Below are 22219 nucleotides of genomic sequence, written 5' to 3' on the forward strand. Positions count from 1 at the left end.
ATCATAAAGGCCTAATTGGTGGAGTGCTGCAGAGATGGTTGTCCTTCTGGAATTTTCTCCCATCTCCAAAGATGAACTCTGGAGTTCTGTCAGAGTGACCATTGGGTTCTTGGTCACCTCCCTGACCAAGGCCCTTCTCCCCCGATTTCTCAGTTTGGCCAGGCGGTCAGCTCTAGGAAGTCTGCTGCTTCCAAACTTCTTCCAGTTAAGAATCATGGAGGCCACTGTGTTCTTGAGGGCCTTCAATGCTGCAGACATTTTTTTGGTACCCTTCCCCAGATCGGTGCCTCGACATAATCCTGTCTTGGAACTCTACGGACAATTCCTTCGACCTCATGGCTTGGTTTTTGCTCTGACATAAACTGTCAACTGTGGGACCTTATATAGACAGGTGTGTGCCTTTCCAAATCATGTCCAATCAATTGAATTTACCACAGGTGGACTCCAATCAAGCTGTAGAAACATCTCAAGGATGATCAATGGAAACAGGATGCACCTGAGCTCAATTTCAAGTCTCATAGCAAAGGGTCTGAATAATTATGGAAATAAAGTATTTCTGTTTTTAAATTTTTTTTTTTATACATTTGCAAAAATGTCTAAAACTGTTTTTGCCTCGTCATTATGGGGTATTGCATGTAGATTGATGAGGACAAAATGTGGAAAATATCAAGGGGTCTGAATACTTTCCGAATGCACTGTATGTCTGAAAGTGTTCCAAATGGCATCCTATTCCCTATGGGCCCTGGTCAAAAGCAGTGCACTATAAAGGGAATAGAGTGCCATTTGAGACGCATAGTTTCCTGAACCTGGGTGTTGTGTTAAAACTGCTCTCCTGTGGTCCTATAGGGCGGTTGATATCCTCCGATCAGCGTCAGCCTCCAATCACATGTCTCTGATGGTTGCCAGGGACGATGAAAGCAGGTAACCAAGGCTGACTTTATTTAATACATTTAATTATTTAATATATATATATATATATATATATATATATATAATGTTTTATTTTATTTTTTCTCAGAAGTTTTGCCGTTCTTGGTCTTGGTAGAAATTATTTATACTTTGGAGCATTTAACCAATCATTTCAAACTCTTCTTAAAAGTTCCAATCCTGACCTCAAAGCACAGAAAAGAAAAATGCAACACACAGTCTTGTCTGATTTGTGCTGTGTCACTGTGTGAAGGAGTAACACTATGATAATCACTGGACCTTTTTGCTCTGAGAAGAACCTGAGAGACCTCAAGTGTGGAGTCTATGCCCTACTATTTTTACAGTAACTTACATGCAACTTGTTGGCTGTATTTCACATTATAGTACACCTACTGACATTTTTTTAAAACTTTTTGACAGGGAGGTGTCTTTTCCACATGAGCCCTGTATAGCACAACAGTGTGTAATATAAATACGGTCACTTCAGCATGTACTGTGTAATGACATACAGTACAATACCGTCAGATTGAAGGTATTATACTTTTAAAGAAGTATACACATAGGAGTAAAATTGGTACAGCATTCTCACTCACAGGTGCAACAAATATTGCCTCTTACAAGGCACGCCTCAAAATATGTTCTAAAAATATGGTACAGTACTGTGTTCTGTGGGGTGGAATTACAGTACCTTTCGAAATACAGCAATATTCTCACAATGCGCCATTATTTTACAGCATGCTGTTGTTAAACATTTTAGAATGTTTTATGGTTGATAATATCTAAAATTACTGTATAAATGACAGTTTTCCATTGCAGTGTAGTGCTTAGCCTCTGAGGTTGTATGTAGTCGATGTATGGTAGGGTGCACTACATCAGAGTACTTCATCATTGTTGTCACTACTGAACGAGGCTTAATCTTGTTAGGAGCTGAGTGGTGATAAACCCCTTGATTTGTTTTTGATCAATCTAAAAATAGGGTTAATACAGTAAGAACATTAAGGGGCTTTGGTAGTGTTCGCTCATGAACAGACAAGGCATCCCAAATGGTGCCCTATTCTAATATTGTATTGTCATATATAATGTAATAATAATATTATATTCTTAAATTAACCAGAGCCCTGGTCAAAAATAGTTCACTATATAGGGAATAGGGTGACAGAAACAGAGAGTTTAGGGAAGAAAGGTAGAGTGTTGCGTAACAGTGTTTGAGGCCTTGATGTATAAATAATATAATACTACATGCCATTAACAAGACGCTTTTATCCAAAGTGACATACAGTCATGTGTGCATACATATGTCAAATGCGCAGATTCAGAAAAAGGGTTATGACAGGACAGATAAAGCACATTCATTCATAGCTGCAAGGGTGTTTGCTTCTATTGCATTTGGCACTCTTTTCAGAATACTTCATAGTTATATTCGAATGATGCAGTTACCAACCTGTGCCAATGAGAGACAGCCAAAGTGATCTATAGAAACAACTAAAGTTCATCAATCAAGACTTGATCTGAAAGCAGAGCTGCTCTGAAACAGAGCTCAAAGCAGTGTTGTTTTTGAGACCACCTAAAGTGAGTTTGAGTCAAGACCAAGACTGGAGCAAATTGAGTCTGAGTCAAGACCAAGACTGGAGGAGGGGTGAGCCCGAGTCAAGACCGAGACCAGAAAAATTAAAATTAAAATTCAAGACCATGATTGTAATTTTGTCAAATCACCACCATATTAAGAGGTCAAAATGTCCAGTATTTCTGTGTTCATATATTCATACACATCCTCCTAGCAGCTAGCTAGCTAGCGATCTAGCTACCATTAGGCTCCATGTTTTTAGCTTGCTACATAGATACGCTAGCATATTAGCCACGTTATGACTGACTTGTGAACATTGCCCTTGCTAGTTTGATTGTATTAACATTCCCAGCAGTAGTTACATTTGTCTGTTTTTGTCCGGAATATCGAGTCATTAAAACTGAAACGATGAACCAGGCCAGCTATGATTTACAACCTGATAGCAATATTTTTTGGACTACCAAGAAATGTATTGGTGAATTATATCAATCATGCATTGAACTGCATCCATCTATTCTGCCAACAATGCTTTAGTTTACCTCATGGAATGTTGAATCAAATATAACCTATTTTTAAAACCTCTTATAAAGTTAGTTTTGTAGCATAAACTGGGAATTTGATATTTTTGACTGATATTATGATTGTTTGTTTGTTTGATATCTGCAAAGTAGTTAAAATGCTGTCAGTTCTACTTTAAACTTCAGGTCACCAGTTACTTTGTGTGCTAAACTTGACATGCTTTTTGCAATGGGAATTAATAGTTGTAAATTTCGATTGGGAAATGCTTAATGGTCGTGTTTTTATATTCTTATGATTGGAACCTATTGGCTGATTATGTCCAAGCTTATGGACTGCTTATCCTTTAACATCATGCTGTGTGTGACTGCTGTCTTTCCATCGGTCCTATGTAGTGGTGCCTGGAGAAGTGGGCATACTCTAATTTTGCCATAAAGTTCCCAAACGGCCTGCCCAGTGAAGGAATGGCAGCCTGTGTGAAAAATCCAATGCTTTCCTATGTTTTTCCAATTTTATTTCCACTCTCAAAAGCACTTTTTTTAATAGACCATACATTTTTTTTCTTCTAGGTCCACAACAATACCACAAACAACATCAATCAGGTTGGGTGGGCCTGGCTCCCCAGTGGGTGGGCCTCTGTCCACCCAGGCCCATCCATGTCTACGCCCCTGATGCACGCAACGCATGATGACAATTGTGCATAAAAATAGCCTACTAACCAACACTTCGCACTAAACTTTTTCAATACCTGGTTTGCATACTGGTATATATAATTTCCTACCCTACCGGCTACCGATGTCATTCTTCTGTGAGCTGCACACTTGCTGCCTGATGATGATATTCCGTTGAACCTAGGCTTTGTGTGCGGCGCGCATGTGAATATATTTCACGTCTTTTGCAATTGTGCAGGCTACTTTGTGCATGATTTCTCTTTTGTACTACATCATTGATAAATCGTATACCTCCACCACACTACTTTGATATGCATCCGTAAGGATTAAGAAGTATATACGCAAAGCCCACTGAAAAAAAGTGGGTATATGTTTTATAGCTGCTTATACCATCCACTAACGTTACACCATTTTGTGTTTTACAAAAAGTGCATTCTCCTACGTGAGTGCGCTGATATTACAGTTGCTTTTTTTTTATAATCACGAATCTGTCACAACCCGAAGGCCTATAGGTTCGCCACTGCGCAAACGTCTATAATAGATATAAAGGCTGTTTAGCGAATGCTTCAAGAAATACGCAGTTTTATGCGCTGACTGAACGGAAGCTGATAATTATGAGTTTTTTACTCCGCTCGTCTCGGGAAGAAATTATGAGTCCTTATTGTCCGAGACCGAGTCAAGACCGAGTACAAATGTATCCGACACCGAGACACTCACTATGTGGTCTCGAGACTGGACTACAACACAGTCTCAAAGCCAGGTCAGTAATATTACCTCAGAATGCTGTGATGAGTCATTCAGCTGGTTAAAGTTAAAAACTTCCATAGCATCCTCTGTGACTCTAGTTCTAACTGCTGAGGAAAGGTCTCCGTCCTCTGTCTCTCTCCTGTCACGTCTCACCCTGTATTGTACACCGGGCCTGACATAAAGGGACCTGGCACTCTGCTAGGCTCTGTGCTTGTCATTGTTTGTCAGCCACATTACAGTCACACCCAATGGCCCAACCGCCAGACATCTAGACATATACAAGATGACATATTAGGGACAGAAGACTATCCGGGCTCCTGAAGTGGACCCTTCTCATCCAGAAAAAAACAAGGTGAACAACAGATTAGATAAACTAGAATGACAGTCTCATTCACCGTTGCACAAAAAGAGTTGTGAGTAAACCACACCCCAAAATATTCAAATAAACTGCCACCCCTATATTTGAATTATCACGAAAAGATGAAAGAACCTGTGTAAACAATCACTGAAGGGCTCAATGGGTTCTTTGGGTCAGTATGGTTCCACAAAGAACTCTCAAGGAACCCTCATTTTTTTAGTGTCTATGACACAAAACTGAATCCCAGATCAGACAGTTGGTGGCAAGAGGTCAATCCCTCTCTCCTAGACATACTTATTAGGTTATGGCTGGTCTCCAAGCACCTAGACTCTTTACCTGAACTCTTAAGACAGTAGACTCTTTACCGCAAGATTAAACTGGATTAGCAGCCTGATCTGATATAGCTCAAATAATCCTAATCTCAACCACTGACAAAGAAGTCACTTTTAATGAGCCCACGCCCGTCAGATGTCACTGGGAATCAATGTCTCTCTGACCATGGGAGGGAGACAGAGATCTACTGCACTGTTTCTATGGGTAAATTGACAGCGTGGGTCTGTGTTTGTGTGTGTCTTCCAGGCGGGAGTTCATAGAGTTGATGAATAAGTATGGTTCTCAAAGCAGTTTTAAAGGAAGCTCAGGGAGAGTCTCCCCTACACAGCTTTCTACAGGTGAGTTTCTGTACCTAGGACCTTTGTGTCCCAAATGGCTCCCATTTGGGAAAAGGGCCCTGGTTAAAGGTAGTGGACTATATAGGGAATAGGATGCCATTTTGGACTCATCCACTGTACCTAAGACCTGGTTGTCCCGTTCACCTCCTCATCTCCATGTAACACTATAGTCTCTTAACCATTATCTTCCTACTTTCACACTCCTAATTCTCATAAATTTTCCCTTTCACAATCCTTACTCTCATCTGTATTCACAATTGTTTTCACCTTCTCCAACTGAGTGCTGGCCCAGCTCCTCTCGCAATCCGCCTCCCTCTCCAAACATCCTTTCACCGACACTCAAATTCAACACGGCATTATTTAAAATAATAGAGCACTGAATCCTACCTTGAGATATGCATGAGAACATTGGGCAACAATGTGGCTAACGTGTGTAGGTGTTTCTCTATGCTAATCAAAAGAGCTGTTTTTACACCTCACAATGTGTGATTCATTATTGGCTCCTGTACCAATGTATGTCATCGATCGGAAGTAACAAACCTCTTCTCTCTCTCTCTCTCACTTCCCCCCCAGGAGGCAAGACAGACACGGCCTCCTCCTCTTCCTCCTCCAGATCTACCAGTCCCACCAGCCAGCTCCTCAGCCCTAAAGAGGGGGTCACAGGACCCCCTTACACCCCTGGACCCCTCTATACCACTGGGCCCCCCTACACATCGAACCCTAACACAACCCCTACACAGCACGTCTTCAACAAGTAAGTGTCAGGCAGAAATAGAACGAGACAGTTGAAGCACCGAGAATATTGCACTTGTTGTCACTGTCTGTTTGTCCTCATAATTTAAAATCCAGACAGAAGGTTTTTTCCAGAGAACCAGATAGATATATGGCCAGGTTATATATCCCTGATGTCCTTGTGTCACTAAGATAGATTGAAAGGTTGTAACAGTTTATCCTTGATATCCTTTTATATAAGATCTAGTTGTGTAACACAAAACAATATATTGAATGTGTGCATGATGCTGATGCAGTCACGCTGCTCTCTGACAGAAGAGAAAGCAGAGAAACCCTCACATGTACAGAAGGAGAGAGATAGAGAAAGATACAAAGAAGAGAGATTTGTTCAGGGACTGCCTGAATGAAACCGATGTGTTTTTGTGTGTTTATTTAATCATGCTCACAGTCTGTGTGCTAGTCTGAGATATACTGCACACTCTCACTTCCTCATCCTCTCTCCCTGACTGCCCCTTTCTATCTTTCTCTCTTTCCCTGCCCTATTATATACCTCTCTCTCTCTCTGTCTCTCGACAGCATCATTCAGTTGATATGCATCTCAAAGGGAACAGGCCTGGGCCTCATCATAAAAGGCGGAGCTAACCAAGCCGAGGGACCAATGGTGTTGATTCAGGAAATAATACCTGGAGGAGACTGCCAGAGGGTGACTTGTCACTATGTTTACCTTTTGATACAGGGGGAATCAGGTGTTATTCATGGGTTTTTACATGGGGTTTTGTGGGAAGACATAAAGTGTGAGACAGGAAAAATATGCGTTGGTTCAACTGACAATGACCATGTTTATTATAGTCAAACTATAGGCTAATGATATTCTCTATCTGCATTCCAGGACGGTAGACTACAGCCAGGAGATCAGCTGGTGTCGATTAATAAGGAGTCGTTAGTTGGAGTTACCTATGAGGAGGCTAGAAGTATCCTGACACGCACCAAACTCAGGTGGGGCGCACCTGTATGACTTTACCTGAATATGTATTTGCATGATAAACCTCCTAAGGTCTACCACCTTGTTTTCAAGGGGTTCCTGTATAAAGATACAGTAGAAGAAGAGTAAACATATCTACTGTAGTAATTGTGTGAACTGTAACCTAGGATGCGTTCATGGCACCCTATTCTTTAAATAGTGCACCACTTTTGACTTGATTCCTATGGGCCCTGGTAAAAAATAGTGCCATTTGGGATGTATCCATATTTACTACTTTAAAATTATTCCAATCCATTCTCATTTCTCTGTCCTTCTTCAGACCAGACCCTACGGTGGAGATAGCGTTTATGAGACACAGGTCTTCCTCCAGCTCTGCTTCCTCCAGCAGTGGCCCCCAGAGCCCTATCACCCCCCAGGGCCCAGTCAGCGGAGCCCCCGCAGTGCCCCCCATCAGGAGAGAGACCATGGCTGTGCTGGGGGCCCTGCCTCCCCCTGCATCACTGCTCCAGCACAGGAGAACCACACTCCCTGCAGCCCTCCCTGGGGTTCCCCTGGTGGTGCCCAAGATCACCTCCACCCCCAACCCCGCCAGCGAGACTCTGCCATCTGTCAACCTTAGCCAAGTTAGAGTCTGAGGCTCGAACACAAGTTCAACACACACACCCACTCACACCAGTCTTCTGTGAATATGGTTTTTCCTCCTACATAGTATTAATGGTTGGTGTGGTTTGTGTGGATGTGTCCTGCAGGTTCGAATGAGATCAGAACAGACGTGTGTCTCCTCCCCCCGTCAGAGTCCCAGCACCACAGATGCCAAGCCTGGTGAGATCTGTCTACTTCTCTATCATCTCTGTGTCTCTGTCTCTGTTTTTCTCTCTTTTGTTCCTCCAATTATTTCTCTCTCTCTCAGCCTCTCTCTCTCTCTCAGCCTCTCTCTCTCTTAGCCTTTCTCTCAGCCTCTCTCTCTCCTTATTTCTTCTTCTCTCCCTCTCTGTCTCACCTTCACATTTGCCTCTGGGCTAATATAACTATTCTGACATTTCTTAGTTGTTGATGTACATTTGGGAACATGGTGTCCCAGTCCCACCCTCCCATACACTTTGAATGCATCACAAATGGCACTCTATTCCCTATGTAGTCCACTAATTTTGACCAGGGTCCATAGGGCTCTGGTAAAAAGTACTGTACTATATAGGGTATAGGGTGCCCTTTGGGACTCTAGGGCTCTGGTAAAAAGTACTGTACTATATAGGGTATAGGGTGCCCTTTGGGACTCACACCTCCAGGTGGGAACTATACTGGGAAACTGGTCACAGCAGGTGGTAAAGAATAGATAATAGTCAAATGAGGGTGTGCCTTTTAGCCCTTATCTCTCTCCACAGGACAGAGCCATGTCATAAACTCAGTCAGTGAGTCAGGCAAACAACCAGCCCAAGTAATGATGTGACCTATACTTGAAACCTACATTTGAAACCAGTTCTAACATGATATCTTGTCAAGCACACATCGCTCCACGTGTGTCTCTGTGTAATTTCAAGGGTTCACAACTGTTCTGTGCGTTGTTGTGTATCTGTTCTGTTTTATTCTAGGCAGTTTTACTTCACTGAGCTGGGTTGTACAGTTCTAAAGAAATGTACTCTGCTCTACTCTGTTCTATACCACTCTAAGCAGTTCAAAGCAATTCTGTAAGGTTATGTGGGGTACCAAAGATCCCCCTTGTGAGAAAATGAAGTATATTCTACTCTGCTCTATAATGCCCTATGTTGTCTTCTAGAGTTGGCCATATGAGCCCTGGTCAAAAGTAATGCAGTATATAGGGAATAGGGAGCCATTTGGGAACCTAAAATCAGATATATCAGAGACTGTTGCGTTGGTACATAGAGAAGATACACAGCAAATTATCCAGTGTAAAAAAAAATCTAATTCACACTGAGAGTGTTACTATTTGAATAAGGCTTTACACTTAGCAGTGTGGTAATGTAACACTTCCGGGGCCTACATTTTCAGTGTTAATTTAACTCTGTTTGTTTTTTAACACTGGAGATTTGGCTGTGTAGACTGGTAGGACAGATGTAGAGTGGTGTGGCGTGCAGCCAGGAAGGAGGAGATCGAGTGAGGTGGGAGACGCTTCATCTGAATCTGTCAAAACAAGACATGTCTATTAGGTGGAAAAAGGCTAATCTGGCCTTGGATGTCTAGTCTACACAGTCTAGGGGACATTTCGTCCCACACTTGGACCTGGAGGTGTCAAAAACAAGACACTGTCATCTTCCGGATGGAATCCCTTCTCAGAATAATGTTCTTCGAGCGGCTTTGGTATGATGAGTGATGTTGTCTGGATGTTCTGTGTTGCTCAACATGTTAATGATCAGTTGATACAGAGATATGAATGATTGGCAGATAGTGTCACACCCTGACCATAGTTTGCTTTGTATGTTCTATGTTTTGTTTGGTCAGGGTGTGATCTGAGTGGGCATTCTATGTTGGATGTCTTGTTTGTCTGTTTCTGTGTTTGGGCCTGATATGGTTCTCAATCAGAGGCAGGTGTTAGTCATTGTCTCTGATTGGGAGCCATATTTAGGTAGCCTGTTTTGTGTTGGGTTTTGTGGGTGATTGTTCCTGTCTTTGTGTTTGTTGCACCAGATAGGGCTGTTTTCGGTTTTGCACGTTTCTTATTTTGTATTATACATTGTTCAAGTTATCATCTTTATTAAAGATGTATAAAAATAACCATGCTTCGTTTTGGTCCACCTCTCCTTCCCAGGAAGAATTCCGTGACAGATAGGCTTCCTTCAAGTGTTGCCCAGAAGTTAATGTTCAGTTGGTGCAGCCATTTAATCAGATATGACTCCTGTGCACACATTTTAAACGTTTACTGTATTTGTCAACGTAACTTAAAACTGTTTTACATACATTGTCTACCTTCTTTACCTATACTAATTACCTGAACTACCTCGATTCACCACTTTCAATTTGTTATAATAAAAATAACATATGCCATTTAGCAGATGCTTTTATCCAAAGTGACTTACAGTCATGTTTGCATACATTTTATGTTCAGGTGGTCCCGGGAATCAAACCCATTATCCTGGCATTGGAAAAACGCCATGCTCTATCAACAGAGCTACAGAAGACTATATCTGTATATGTCTGTCAGAGGACTGTACAAAGGACTGCATATGTCTATCATCTTGCTATGTCGTGAGCTTGGTAGATTTTTAACAAATATAATGTGGGGGTTTGAAAAGCTGTGAAGCAGAGCCATCCATCAGAATAGTAATTTCCTCCCTTGTTCTTTCTGTCTTTTCTCCTCTGTGCCTTTCTCTCTAATTATGCCTCGCTCCAGACTCTGTGATACTGTCTGTTTACACCTGGGGTGCGTTCAGTTCACTTAAACGTTTGCTACATCGCTGAGCGTTTTTAACTGAACAACACATTTTCCACAAACTTTCTTGCACTGAAAAGACTTTGAGATACGTTTTCTCCTTTTGGTGGGTGTGCTGGGGTGTGGAGAGCAGGTCTGCATTTTGAACCCATAACCCAACCCCTCCCCGTTTTTCAACTGGTCGTTCAGTTCAGTAACGTTTCCGTTCAATTGAACGTTCTATTACACTTTTATGTACTGAACGCAGACCTGTTCTCTCTCTCTGTCATGTAAATGCAATAAACATAAGTCATAAACGTCAAAGAAGAGATACATTAACACCTCACCTGTGTCCTGATACTCAGAATCCTACCCTGCCTGTCAGCCAAACAGCATCCAGCACACACCACACAGGAAGTGCTCCCTCAGCTCCATCAGTCGCCTCAAACTGGAGAGGCTGGAGCAGGTAGGGGTGTGTGTGTGTGTGTGTGTGTGTGTTAGCGTGTATTGGTGAACTGTACTGTCAGGTCCATAATGATTGGCACCCTTGATAAAGAGCAAAAAAGACTATAAATAAAAATGACAAACAATGAGCTATATTGTATTCACATAAACAAAGATGTTATACTAATACAATAGTTCAGAGAAAGAGCTTTTGTTTAACAAATAATAACTGTATAACTCACAGGAGGCTGGTGGCACCTTAACGGGCTTGTGGTAATGGCTGGAATGTAATGTGTGTAATGGTATCAAGCACATAGTTTCTATGTGTTTGATACCATTCCATTCGCTCTGTTCCTGCCATTATTATGAGCCGTCCTCCCCTCAGGAGCCTCCACTGGTATGACTGTATGTGCCTGTACCTGAGGATTTGTGAGTATGTGTGTAGGAATGTTTGTGATTGTCTTGGTGTGTCTGTAGATGTATGTGTACAGTATGGATGTGGTTTGATGCTAGGGTCATTGCAGTGTAATGATTGTGTTGACTTTGACCCCTCCCTGCAGAGGCATTGCTCAATAAGCTATTACTGCTGCTGGCCAGTCATTTGCTCTGGCCTAATCAAATGGATACCTACACTCTTAGAAAAAAATGTGCTATCTAGAACCTAAAAGGATTCTTTGGCTGTGCCCATAGAAGAACCATTTTTGGTTCTAGGTAAAACCCTTTTGGCTACCACGTAAAAACCCTTTTCACAGAGGGTTCTACCTGGAACCCTTTGTTCTAAGAGTGTACAGTCAAGCCAATGTGCATGTTACTGTGTGTGTGTGCGCACACGTTGGGGTGCATGTTGTCCAAGCTGCTCCAATCCCTCTCCCACAACATCATTGGAAAATCGATAGGCACTATTCACATTCAGCACACTAGGTGTGCGTGTGTTTACTACTCTGTGTGTGTAGTCATGTGTGTATAAATGTGTGAGGGTCTTTGATACGGTGTGTGTAAACTCTGTGTGTGTGTGTTGGCAGGCTCTGGATGCATTAGGACTGAATCCTACGGAGGCACAGAGACAGACGTTGAGGGCCAGACTGCGAACAGACCCTGCTGGGACCGTGGCCTACGCAGGTAAGACTACACTTCACCATAACCTTACCCTAACTCTAACCCTATGCCTGCTGGGGCCGTGGCCTACGCAGGTAAGACTACACTTCACCATAACCTTACCTCACCATAGCTCTAACCCTGCTCTGACCGTGGCCTACACAGGTAAGACTACACTTCACCATAACCGTACCTGACCCTAACTATTATTCTACACAGGCAAGATAACCCCTTACCTTACCTGACCCTTAACCATACACAGGTAACACATATCATCTCCAACTATATCTAAACTATACTGTATAGATACATGTGATTTTTTAAAAATTGAATGAAAGCTTCTAAATTGCTTTTGTTAAGTTCCCCAATAAGAAACCAAAAATCGTCGCTCAACAGAAATAGGGAACTACCAAATGACGTTGAAAACCAGAACGAAACAGGTGGGGGTTTAAAATTGGTTCTGAAAGGCATCCATGGGGGTGCCTACAGACTGGATTCTGACCAAGCAAACTTGTGTTAATGTGGTCTTAACACACACCCAGTAGATTTGCCTGATATCAGAAACTAAAGGAAAAGAAAACCCACACCAGCGTAGGTAGGGGAGTGCAAATAACCGTGGAGCAAACCAAGCAGGTGAGACAAGACTTGAACTTAAAAAGGAAGAGCTAGTGGTATCGCTCTTCCAACATCTCTCTCTAACTGGAGCACTGGACCAGCACTGGGGAAACTAACGACTAACTAACCAGGCGACAGGTGGCAACACATCCTGACCAACGAGGAGGATTCCAATCAAGGCAAACCACACCCAAGCCTATAACACTTTCAACACCTCATGTGCATTCACATTGAATAGTGGTGGGTGCAATGTAGCGGCGGCAGCCTACCAGAAGAGATGGAGGCGTGGCCTATTGAAGGGGGGTGGCTTTCACTTAATTGTTTGGCCACCCTTGAGAGTGAATATCATTCCAGGTAATGTCTTCTGTTGAGATGTTTTTTTTATTGTTATAATGTTCACTGACTGCACGGAATCTTAAATTACAGTACATCTGTGTAAGTATTGTGATACTAAAGAGCCTGGGAAGGTTTCCATTGGTGAGATGGTCACCATTTGGTTACAATATTGTAACCAGATAAAGTGAAACTTCACCGTTAGACATTATTTGGGGTGTTGTTCCAGTCTCCCTACATAATTATGATTGATGAGAGGCGTTTCAGACATAATTATGTACCATAGTCGTATTTGTTTATTTTTACGCTGGGAGAGGTCAACCAATTGCGTCATCGGTTGATTGAGCCTGCTGTCTGATCTAAAAGGGAATGAGGTCGAGTTTTGTCGAAATTATTGTGGCCTTTGTGTTCACCGATTGGGATAAAAACGCTTGCAGTGAGTAGATATGGTTGGCCGCCTTCAATAGAGCCATTGGACTTGTCTCAACGATGTTCTTATATGCCACGACATTGCAGGATATCTAGGTTGACACGTTTTACCTGGCTTTGTAAAGACTGCAACCTGACGGTAGCCCTAGTTCCTTGTCCAATTGTGTTCCCACCCTCAAAGGCAGGCTTTTCAAAACAGGGGCAGTACTAGTTTCTACGGGTTCACAGGAGCCATGTTAACATGCACCGTCTATCCAAGATTGCTAAATAATTACAATGGCTGCTTCTGATGATTCCTCTTTCCAAGAAGAGCTTGACTACAAAACAGTCTGATTTTATTTTACATAGGGACATATAGTGCTATTCATTTGAGCTGTAATATACTGAAGCAGAGTTGAGAGAGAACTAGAATTGTGAATGCTGAATTGCCGGTGCTGTCCAGCCATGCTGACAGAAAAAATAAGTCTGTGCTGCAACGAATTTGATCGCGGACAGTTCTTACTGGAGAGGGTCACTGCAAACCCCATGGATCGTGTGTGTGTGACAGACCATCAATGTTTCTATGCACACATGGATAGAGGGGTGCTGGAGACATCCTTCAGAACTTCCCAGATCAACTGGAGACGGCAGCATAGACCAGCTGGACCAGGAGGGCAAATGACAAACGAGTAAGTTGTTTTGCTGTCGGTAGCTAGATGGCAATATAAAATCTTTTTACACAAGGCAGTGTTGTTCAGTACAGTATAATTTTGTGATCGATTAGGCCATAACGGGGCTTGCTAGTACCATTTACAAGCCAAGCTAGCCAAGTTGAGCTAGTTAGCTTTGTTTGCTATACCCAAAATGTACTGTAGCCTAACATTATAGCTAGCTAGCCTAGCTAGCCTCAGTGCATCTCATTAGGAGCAAAACTGGATAAATGTCTTGATGGTGATGACGAAGAGTAAAGGACTGACTTTGGCTTTATGACTCAGATTAGTCTTGGAGTAACTATACATGTGTGCTGTAGCTAAATAGCTAGCTCACATTTGTCTGTGAGATGTCTCATATTTTACACCATGCTGCTACAGTAAGAAATAAGTCATTACACAACGATTGCCCATGAAAGTCTAATAGTGTTTTTGTCATTCTCTTACAGACAATAGATTGGTGGTTTACAGATTATTTTTGGAGTTCGTTTTACGCGGTAGAGAAGCTAGGCAGAGGGTATTGAATCCCCTTGCCTGTGTGTGTTGTTGGTGCCATTCAAGCAATTTATCCCTCACATGATGGACAGTCTGTTGGATACAATGAAGTTGATGACTTAAGGGAAGATGTGGAAGGTCCCATAACAACAATCTCCCATTGTATCAAAGTGGCTCTGAACTCCACACTGCACCACCCAAACACACCATATGCAAGTATTCCCTTAGTAGAACTGTAGTGTTTAATATAGGCGATAGTAGTATATTTTCCTCCTACTGTATATACAGTGGGGCAAAAAAAAGTATTTAGTCAGCCACCAATTGTGCAAGTTCTCCCACTTAAAAAGATGAGAGAGGCCTGTAATTGTCATCATAGGTACACTTCAATTATGACAGACAAAATGAGAAGAAAAAAAAATCCAGAAAATCACATTGTAGGATTTTTTATGAATTTATTTGCAAATTATGGTGGAAAATTAGTATTTGGTCACCTACAAACAAGCAAGATTTCTGTCTCTCACAGACCTGTAACTTCTTCTTTAAGAGGCTCCTGTCCTCCACTCGTTACCTGTATTAATGGCATCTGTTTGAACTTGTTATCAGTATAAAAGACACCTGTCCACAACCTCAAACAGTCACACTCCCAACTCCACTATGGCCAAGACCAAAGAGCTGTCAAATGACACCAGAAACAAAATTGTAGACCTGCACCAGGCTGGGAAGACTGAATCTGCAATAGGTAAGCAGCTTGGCTTGAAGAAATCAACTGTGGGAGCAATTATTAGGAAATGGAAGACATACAAGACCACTGATAATCTCCCTCGATCTGGGGCTCCACGCGAGATCTCACCCCGTGGGGTCAAAATGATCACAAGAACGGTGAGCAAAAATCCCAGAACCACACAGGGGGACCTAGTGAATGACCTGCAGAGAGCTGGGACCAAAGTAACAAAGCCTACCATCAGTAACACACTACGCCGCCAGGGACTCAAATCCTGCAGTGCCAGACGTGTCCCCCTGCTTAAGCCAGTACATGTCCAGGCCCGTCTGAAGTTTGCTAGAGAGCATTTGGATGATCCAGAAGAAGATTGGGAGAATGTCATATGGTCAGATGAAACCAAAATATAACTTTTTGGTAAAAACTCAACTCGTCATGTTTGGAGGACAAAGAATGCTGACTTGCATCCAAAGAACACCATACCTACTGTGAAGTATGGGGGTGGAAACATCATGCTTTGGGGCTGTTTTTCTGCAAAGGGACCAGGACGACTGATCAGTGTAAAGGAAAGAATGAATGGGGCCATGTATCGTGAGATTTTGAGTTAAAACCTCCAGCCATCAGCAAGGGCATTGAAGATGAAATGTGGCTTGGTCTTTCAGCATGACAATGATCCCAAACACACCGCCCGGGCAACGAAGAAGTGGCTTCGTAAGAAGCATTTCAAGGTCATGGAGTGGCCTAGCCAGTCTCCAGATCTCAACCCCATAGAAAATCTTTGGAGGGAGTTGAAAGTCCGTGTTGCCCAGCAACAGCCCCAAAACATCACTGCTTTAGTGGAGATCTGCATGGAGGAATGGGCCAAAATACCAGCAACAGTGTGTGAAAAACTTGTGAAGACTTACAGAAAACGTTTGACCTCTGTCATTGCCAACAAAGGGTATATAACAAAGTATTGAGATAAACTTTTGTTATTGACCAAATACTTATTTTACACCATAATTTGCAAATAAATTCATTAAAAATCCTACAATGTGATTTTCTGGATTTATTTCTCTCATTTTGTCTCATAGTTGAAGTGTACCTATGATGAAAATTACAGGCCTCTCTCATATTTTTAAGTGGGAGAACTTGCACAATTGGTGGCTGACTAAATACTTTTTTGGCCTCACTGTATGTCATACATTGTTTAACTGTTCCTGCATACTGCTGTGTAAACTCATTTCGGTCACTAGAGCAAATTAACTTTGTCTTGAATACAAGCCATGAAAGAGCAAGATAGCGCCGACATACATGACAACTCTGCTTCTAGCTCCTAAGCAACTTCGCAGTACTAGTTGGCTAGTGATGGCACCTTAGAGGCTGCTGCCCTATGTACATAGACATGGAATCACTGGTCACTTTAATAATGAACCACTAGTCAATAATGTTTACACACTGCTTTGCTCAATTCACATGTATATACTGTATTCTACTGTATTTTAGTCAATGCCACTCTGACATTGCTTATCCTAATATTTATATACAGTGCATTTGGAAAGTATTTAGACCCCTTGACTTTTTCCACATTTTGTTACTTTACAGCCTTATTCTAAAATTGATTCAATAATTGTTTTCCTCATCAATCTACACACAATACCCCATAATGACAAAGCGAAAACAGAAATTCCTTATTTACATAAGTATTCAGACCCTTTGCTATGAGACTCGAAATTGAGTTCTGGTGCCTCATGTTTCCATTGATCATCCTGAAGATGTTTCTACAACTTGATTAGAGTCCACCTGTGGTCAATTCAATTGATTGAAGATGATTTGGAAAGGCACACACCTGTCTTTATAAGGTCCCAAAGTTGACAGTGCACCACCTCAGGGAAGTGACCAAGAACCCAATGGTCACTCTGACAGAGTTTCAGAGTTCCTCTTTGGAGATGGGAGAACCTTTCAGAAGGACAACCATCTCTGCAGCACTCCACCATTCAGGCCTTTCTGGTAAAGTGGCCAGACGGAAGCCACTCCTCAGTAAAAGGCACATGATAGCCCGCTTGGAGTTTGCCAAAAAGGCACCTATAGGACTCTCAGGCCATGAGAAACAAGATTCTCTGCTCTGATGAAACCAAGATTGAACTCTTGGCCTGAATGCCAAGCGTCATGTCTGGTGGAGACCTGGCACCATCCCTAAGGTGAAGCATGGTGGTGGCAGCAGCATCATGCTGTGGGGACGTCCCAGGGCTGGGAGACTAGTCAGGGTCGAGGGAAAGATGAACAGAGCAAAGTACAGAGAGATCCTTGATGAAAACCTGCTCCAGAGCACTCAGGCTTGAAACCGATCGAACATCTCTGGAGAGACCTGAAAATAGCTGTGCAACGAGGCTCCCCATACAGCCTGACAGAGCTTGAGAGGATCTGCAGAGAAGAATGGGAGAAACTCCGCAAATACAGGTGTACCAAGCTTGTAGCATCATACCCAAGAAGATTCAAGGCTGTAATCGCTGCCAAAGGTGCTTCAACGAAGTACTGAGTAAAGGGTCTGTATACTTATGTAAATGTGATATTTCACTTTTATTTAATTAATAAATGTGTAAAATTCAGAATCTGTGTTTGCTTTATCATTATGGGGTATTGTGTGTAAATTGATGAGAAGGGGGGGAAAAAACGATTTAATCCATTTTAGAACAAGGCTGTAGCGTAACAAAATGTGGAAAAAGTCAAGGATTCTGAATACGTTCCAAATGCACTGTATTTCTTAATTCCATCCTTTTACTTTTAGATTTGTGTGTATTGTTAGATATTACTGCACTGTTGGAGCTAGAAACACAAGCATTTCGCTACACCTGCAATAACATCTTCTAAATATGTGTATGTGACCAATACATTTTGAGTTGTCTACTTATTTGAGCTCTGGTGCCTCATGTTTCCATTGATCATCCTGAAGATGATCATCCTGTAGTTTTTTTAAACATGTTTAAATGATACACCAACTTCCTGCATCATTTGTTTTAGCATTAATATTGTAGCTAGTTACTTCCAAATACATTTAATGACTATCACAAATTGATCCAAAAGTTGAAGTCAACACTTTATTGGTTTCTCATGCAGCTGGAACCATTTAGTCACTTGTCATTACACTTGTAACACATATTATATAAAACACCATTATATACACAAGTACAGTTAGCAATATCTATACCACAATGCAGTTGTGAGTATACTAGGCTTTTTATATCAGTGTTTCCCAACCCTGGTCCTCGGGTACCCCCAACATTACAGTTTTGTTGTAGCCCATGGCAAACACACCTCATTCAACTCATTGAGGGCTTGATGATTAGTTGACAAGTTGAATCAGGTGTGCTTGTCCAGGGTTAAAATACAAGCGTGTACTGTTGGGGGTGCTGGAGGACCAGTGTTGGGCAACACTGTTCTATATTACATTACAACATCAGTCTAACTGAATATGTATGAGGTGTTGGCAAAATGTTCTTCGGCTGGTGAACCTCATCTTGTGTTGGGCAATGGCAGCTGGTCTGGCAGAACTTCATGAGTTCCATGACCTTGGACTCAGACACTTTGTCTCTTGCCAGCCCCGTGCAGTCTCTTCCTCTTCTGAGTCAGATGATGTTGATCTTGAACTTGTTCCCTGCTGAAAGTCTCATCCAATGGGTCTAAATAATCTACGGTTGAAACTGGTGTCAAGGTAATCATCAGCAGTAGTCAGTGATTAGCCAACATTTTACTACTTTGTCCCCATCAATACACACTGAAACAAGGTACTATATATACCTATCCCCCTTGTGCCAATAGAGTCATGCATACTAATCTTCACACACTATACCCATCCCCAACAGACACCAGTCAGTCACCCACACCACACCATCCCATCCTTATTCTGCTTTTCTCCAATTTAGACTTCAAGCATAAACAATCAACTAAGCCTCCATACAGAGAGAACAACAGTAGAAGTTGTAGCCTACTTATAAACACACCAACTATGACATCAAGACACGGACCATGTTGATGCCAAGCTCCAGCACATTTATTTGCTCATCATGGAGTCATGGAAAGACTTAGCAAAGGTGACTTATAAGTCAGCTACACGTTCTATCTGCTACACCAGAAACCAACCAAAATCTATTTTTTTTCCATTCACAAGATGAACGCACGCGTCATCCATCGAGAATTGTAACCTTGATTCTTGACCTTGGACGCTGCTGTAGACAAGATAGAATCCAACGCGTGCGCTATGGGGCCAAATAGACAGGGTTGTCTTAGATTGTTGACAACATGTAAACATTTCGTCTCCAATGTTTATTGAAAACATAAATACATTTGCGCAATGAGCACTTATTGTCTCTCAAATACATTAGAAAACACTATCTTTATGACACATATTAAAGGCCTATGTTAATAACATATTAATTGACATACACCGTGAAAGAGCAGCTGTGGTATGTCCCTTTTACTGTGAAAGTCTTATGTAAAGAAAGTGTTTGGAGTCATTATTTCATGTTAAAGAACCAATGTCATATCTTGATTAACAGGTTTTTAGATTGAATTGCTTGCACCACAATTGAAGCAATTTCGATAAGTAAAAATCAACTTAGTACAACATGAAGAAAAAAGAGGTTGTGTATATATACAGTACCAGTCAAAGTTTGGACACCTACTCATTCAAGGGTTTTTCTTTATTTTGGCTATTTTCTACATTGTAGAATAACAGGGAAGACAAACTATGAAACAACACATACGGAATCATGTAGTAACCAAAAAAGTGTTAAACAAATGAAAATATATTTTAGATTCTTCAAAGTAGCAACAGTTTAGATTCTTTTGCCTTGATGACAGCTTTGCACCCTCTTGGCATTCTCTCAACCAGCTTCATGAATGCTTTTCCAAGAGTCTTGAAGGAGTTCCCACATATGCTGAGCACTCGTTGGCTGCTTTTCCTTCACTCTGTGGTCCAACTCATCCCAAACCATCGCAATTGGGTTGAGGTCGGGTGATTGTTTGAGGCCAGGTCATCTGATGCAGCACTCCATCACTCTCCTTCTTGGTCAAATAGCCCTTATTCAGCCTGGAGGTGGGTTGGGTCATTGTCCTGTTGAAAACAAATGATAGCACCACTAAGCCCAAACCAGATGGGATTGCGTATCACTGCAGAATGCTGTGGTAGCCATGCTGGTTAAGTGTGCCTTGAATTCTAAATAAATCACAGACAGTGTCACCAGCAAAGCACCCCCCACACCATCACACGTCCTCCTCCATGCTTCACGGTCGGAACTACACATGCAGAGATCTTCGGTTCACCTACACTGCATCTCACAAAGACATGGCGGTTGGAACCAAAAATCTCAAATTTGAACTCCAGGCCAAAGGACAGATTTCCACCGGCCTAATGTCCATTGCTCATGTTTCTTGGCCCAAGCAAGTCTCTTCTTATTATTGGTGTCCTTTAGTAGTGGTTTCTTTGCAGCAATTCGACCATGAAGGTTTGATTCACGCAGTCTCCTTTCTGAGGCTGGTAACTCTAATGAACGTATCCTCTGCAGCAGAGGTAACACTGGGTCTCCCTTTCCTGTGGCGGTTCTCAGTTTCATGATACTTGATGGTTTTTGCGACTGCACTTGAAGAAACTTTCAAAGTTCTTGAAATGTTCAACATTGACTGACCTTCATGTCTTAAAGTAATGATGGACTGTCATATCTCTGCTTATTTGAGCTGTTCTTGCCATAATATGGACTTGGTCTTTTACAAAATAGGGCTATCTTCTGTATACCACCCCTAACTTGTCACAACACAACTGATTGGCTCAAATGCATTAAGAAGGAAAGAAATTCCACAAATTAACCTGGTACACCTGTTAATTGAAATACATTCCAGGTGACTACCTCATGAAGCTGGTTGAGAGAATGCCAAGAGTGTGCGAAGCTGTCATCAAGGGAAAGACTGGCTACTTTGAAGATTCTCAAATCTCAAATATATTTTTATTTGTTGAACACTTTTTTGGTTACTACATGATTCCATATGTGTTATTTCATAGTTTTGAGGTCTTCGCTATTATTATACAATGTAGGAAATAGTAACAATAAAGGAAAACCATTGAATGAGTAGGTGTGTCCAAACATTTGACTGGTACTGTATATATTATTTTGTATTTATGTTATTTATTAAGTTTAACCAAAGCGGAAAGGTAAGTTGCGTGTTGAAAGAAATAGGTTGCAACTAGGTTTGTTAGTAATCAAACATAAAAGTTGGAATTTAATCATATACACTGCTCAAAAAAATAAAGGGAACACTTAAACAACACAATGTGTTCCGCCACCAAGTCAATCACACTTCTGTGAAATCAAACTGTCCACTTAGGAAGCAACACTGATTGACAATAAATTTCACATGCTGTTGTCCAAATGGAATAGACAACAGGTGGAAATTATAGGCAATTAGCAAGACACCCCCAATAAAGGAGTGGTTCTGCAGGTGGTGACCACAGACCACTTCTCAGTTCCTATGCTTCCTGGCTGATGCTTTGGTCACTTTTGAATGCTGGTGGTGCTTTCACTCTAGTGGTAGCATGAGACGGAGTCTACAACCCACACAAGTGGCTCAGGTAGTGCAGCTCATCCAGGATGCGAGCTGTGGCAAGAAGGTTTGCTGTGTCTGTCAGCGTAGTGTCCAGAGCATGGAGGCGCTACCAGGAGACAGGCCAGTACATCAGGAGACGTGGAGGAGGCCGTAGGAGGGCAACAACCCAGCAGCAGGACCGCTACCTCCGCCTTCGTGCAAGGAGGAGCAGGAGGAGCACTGCCAGAGCCCTGCAAAATGACCTCCAGCAGGCCACAAATGTGCATGTGTCTGCTCAAACGGTCAGAAACAGA

General features: G+C 42.0%; 1 protein-coding gene across 1 annotated transcript in view; it reads left to right on the top strand.

Moving 5' to 3' along the window:
• The window catches only part of stxbp4 (syntaxin binding protein 4), a 57597-nt gene that overhangs the window by 7453 nt on the left and 27925 nt on the right, over positions 1 to 22219 (top strand). The window contains exons 4-12 of the mRNA XM_024431310.2: positions 847 to 921; positions 5363 to 5454; positions 6028 to 6208; positions 6763 to 6889; positions 7076 to 7182; positions 7488 to 7791; positions 7918 to 7990; positions 10898 to 10998; positions 11999 to 12095. Of these exons, the coding sequence (XP_024287078.2) occupies positions 847 to 921; positions 5363 to 5454; positions 6028 to 6208; positions 6763 to 6889; positions 7076 to 7182; positions 7488 to 7791; positions 7918 to 7990; positions 10898 to 10998; positions 11999 to 12095 (1157 nt within the window). The remainder of the gene's footprint in view (positions 1 to 846; positions 922 to 5362; positions 5455 to 6027; positions 6209 to 6762; positions 6890 to 7075; positions 7183 to 7487; positions 7792 to 7917; positions 7991 to 10897; positions 10999 to 11998; positions 12096 to 22219) is intronic.

Source organism: Oncorhynchus tshawytscha, linkage group LG01 (assembly GCF_018296145.1).
Source record: "Oncorhynchus tshawytscha isolate Ot180627B linkage group LG01, Otsh_v2.0, whole genome shotgun sequence".
Lineage (NCBI taxonomy): Eukaryota > Metazoa > Chordata > Actinopteri > Salmoniformes > Salmonidae > Oncorhynchus > Oncorhynchus tshawytscha.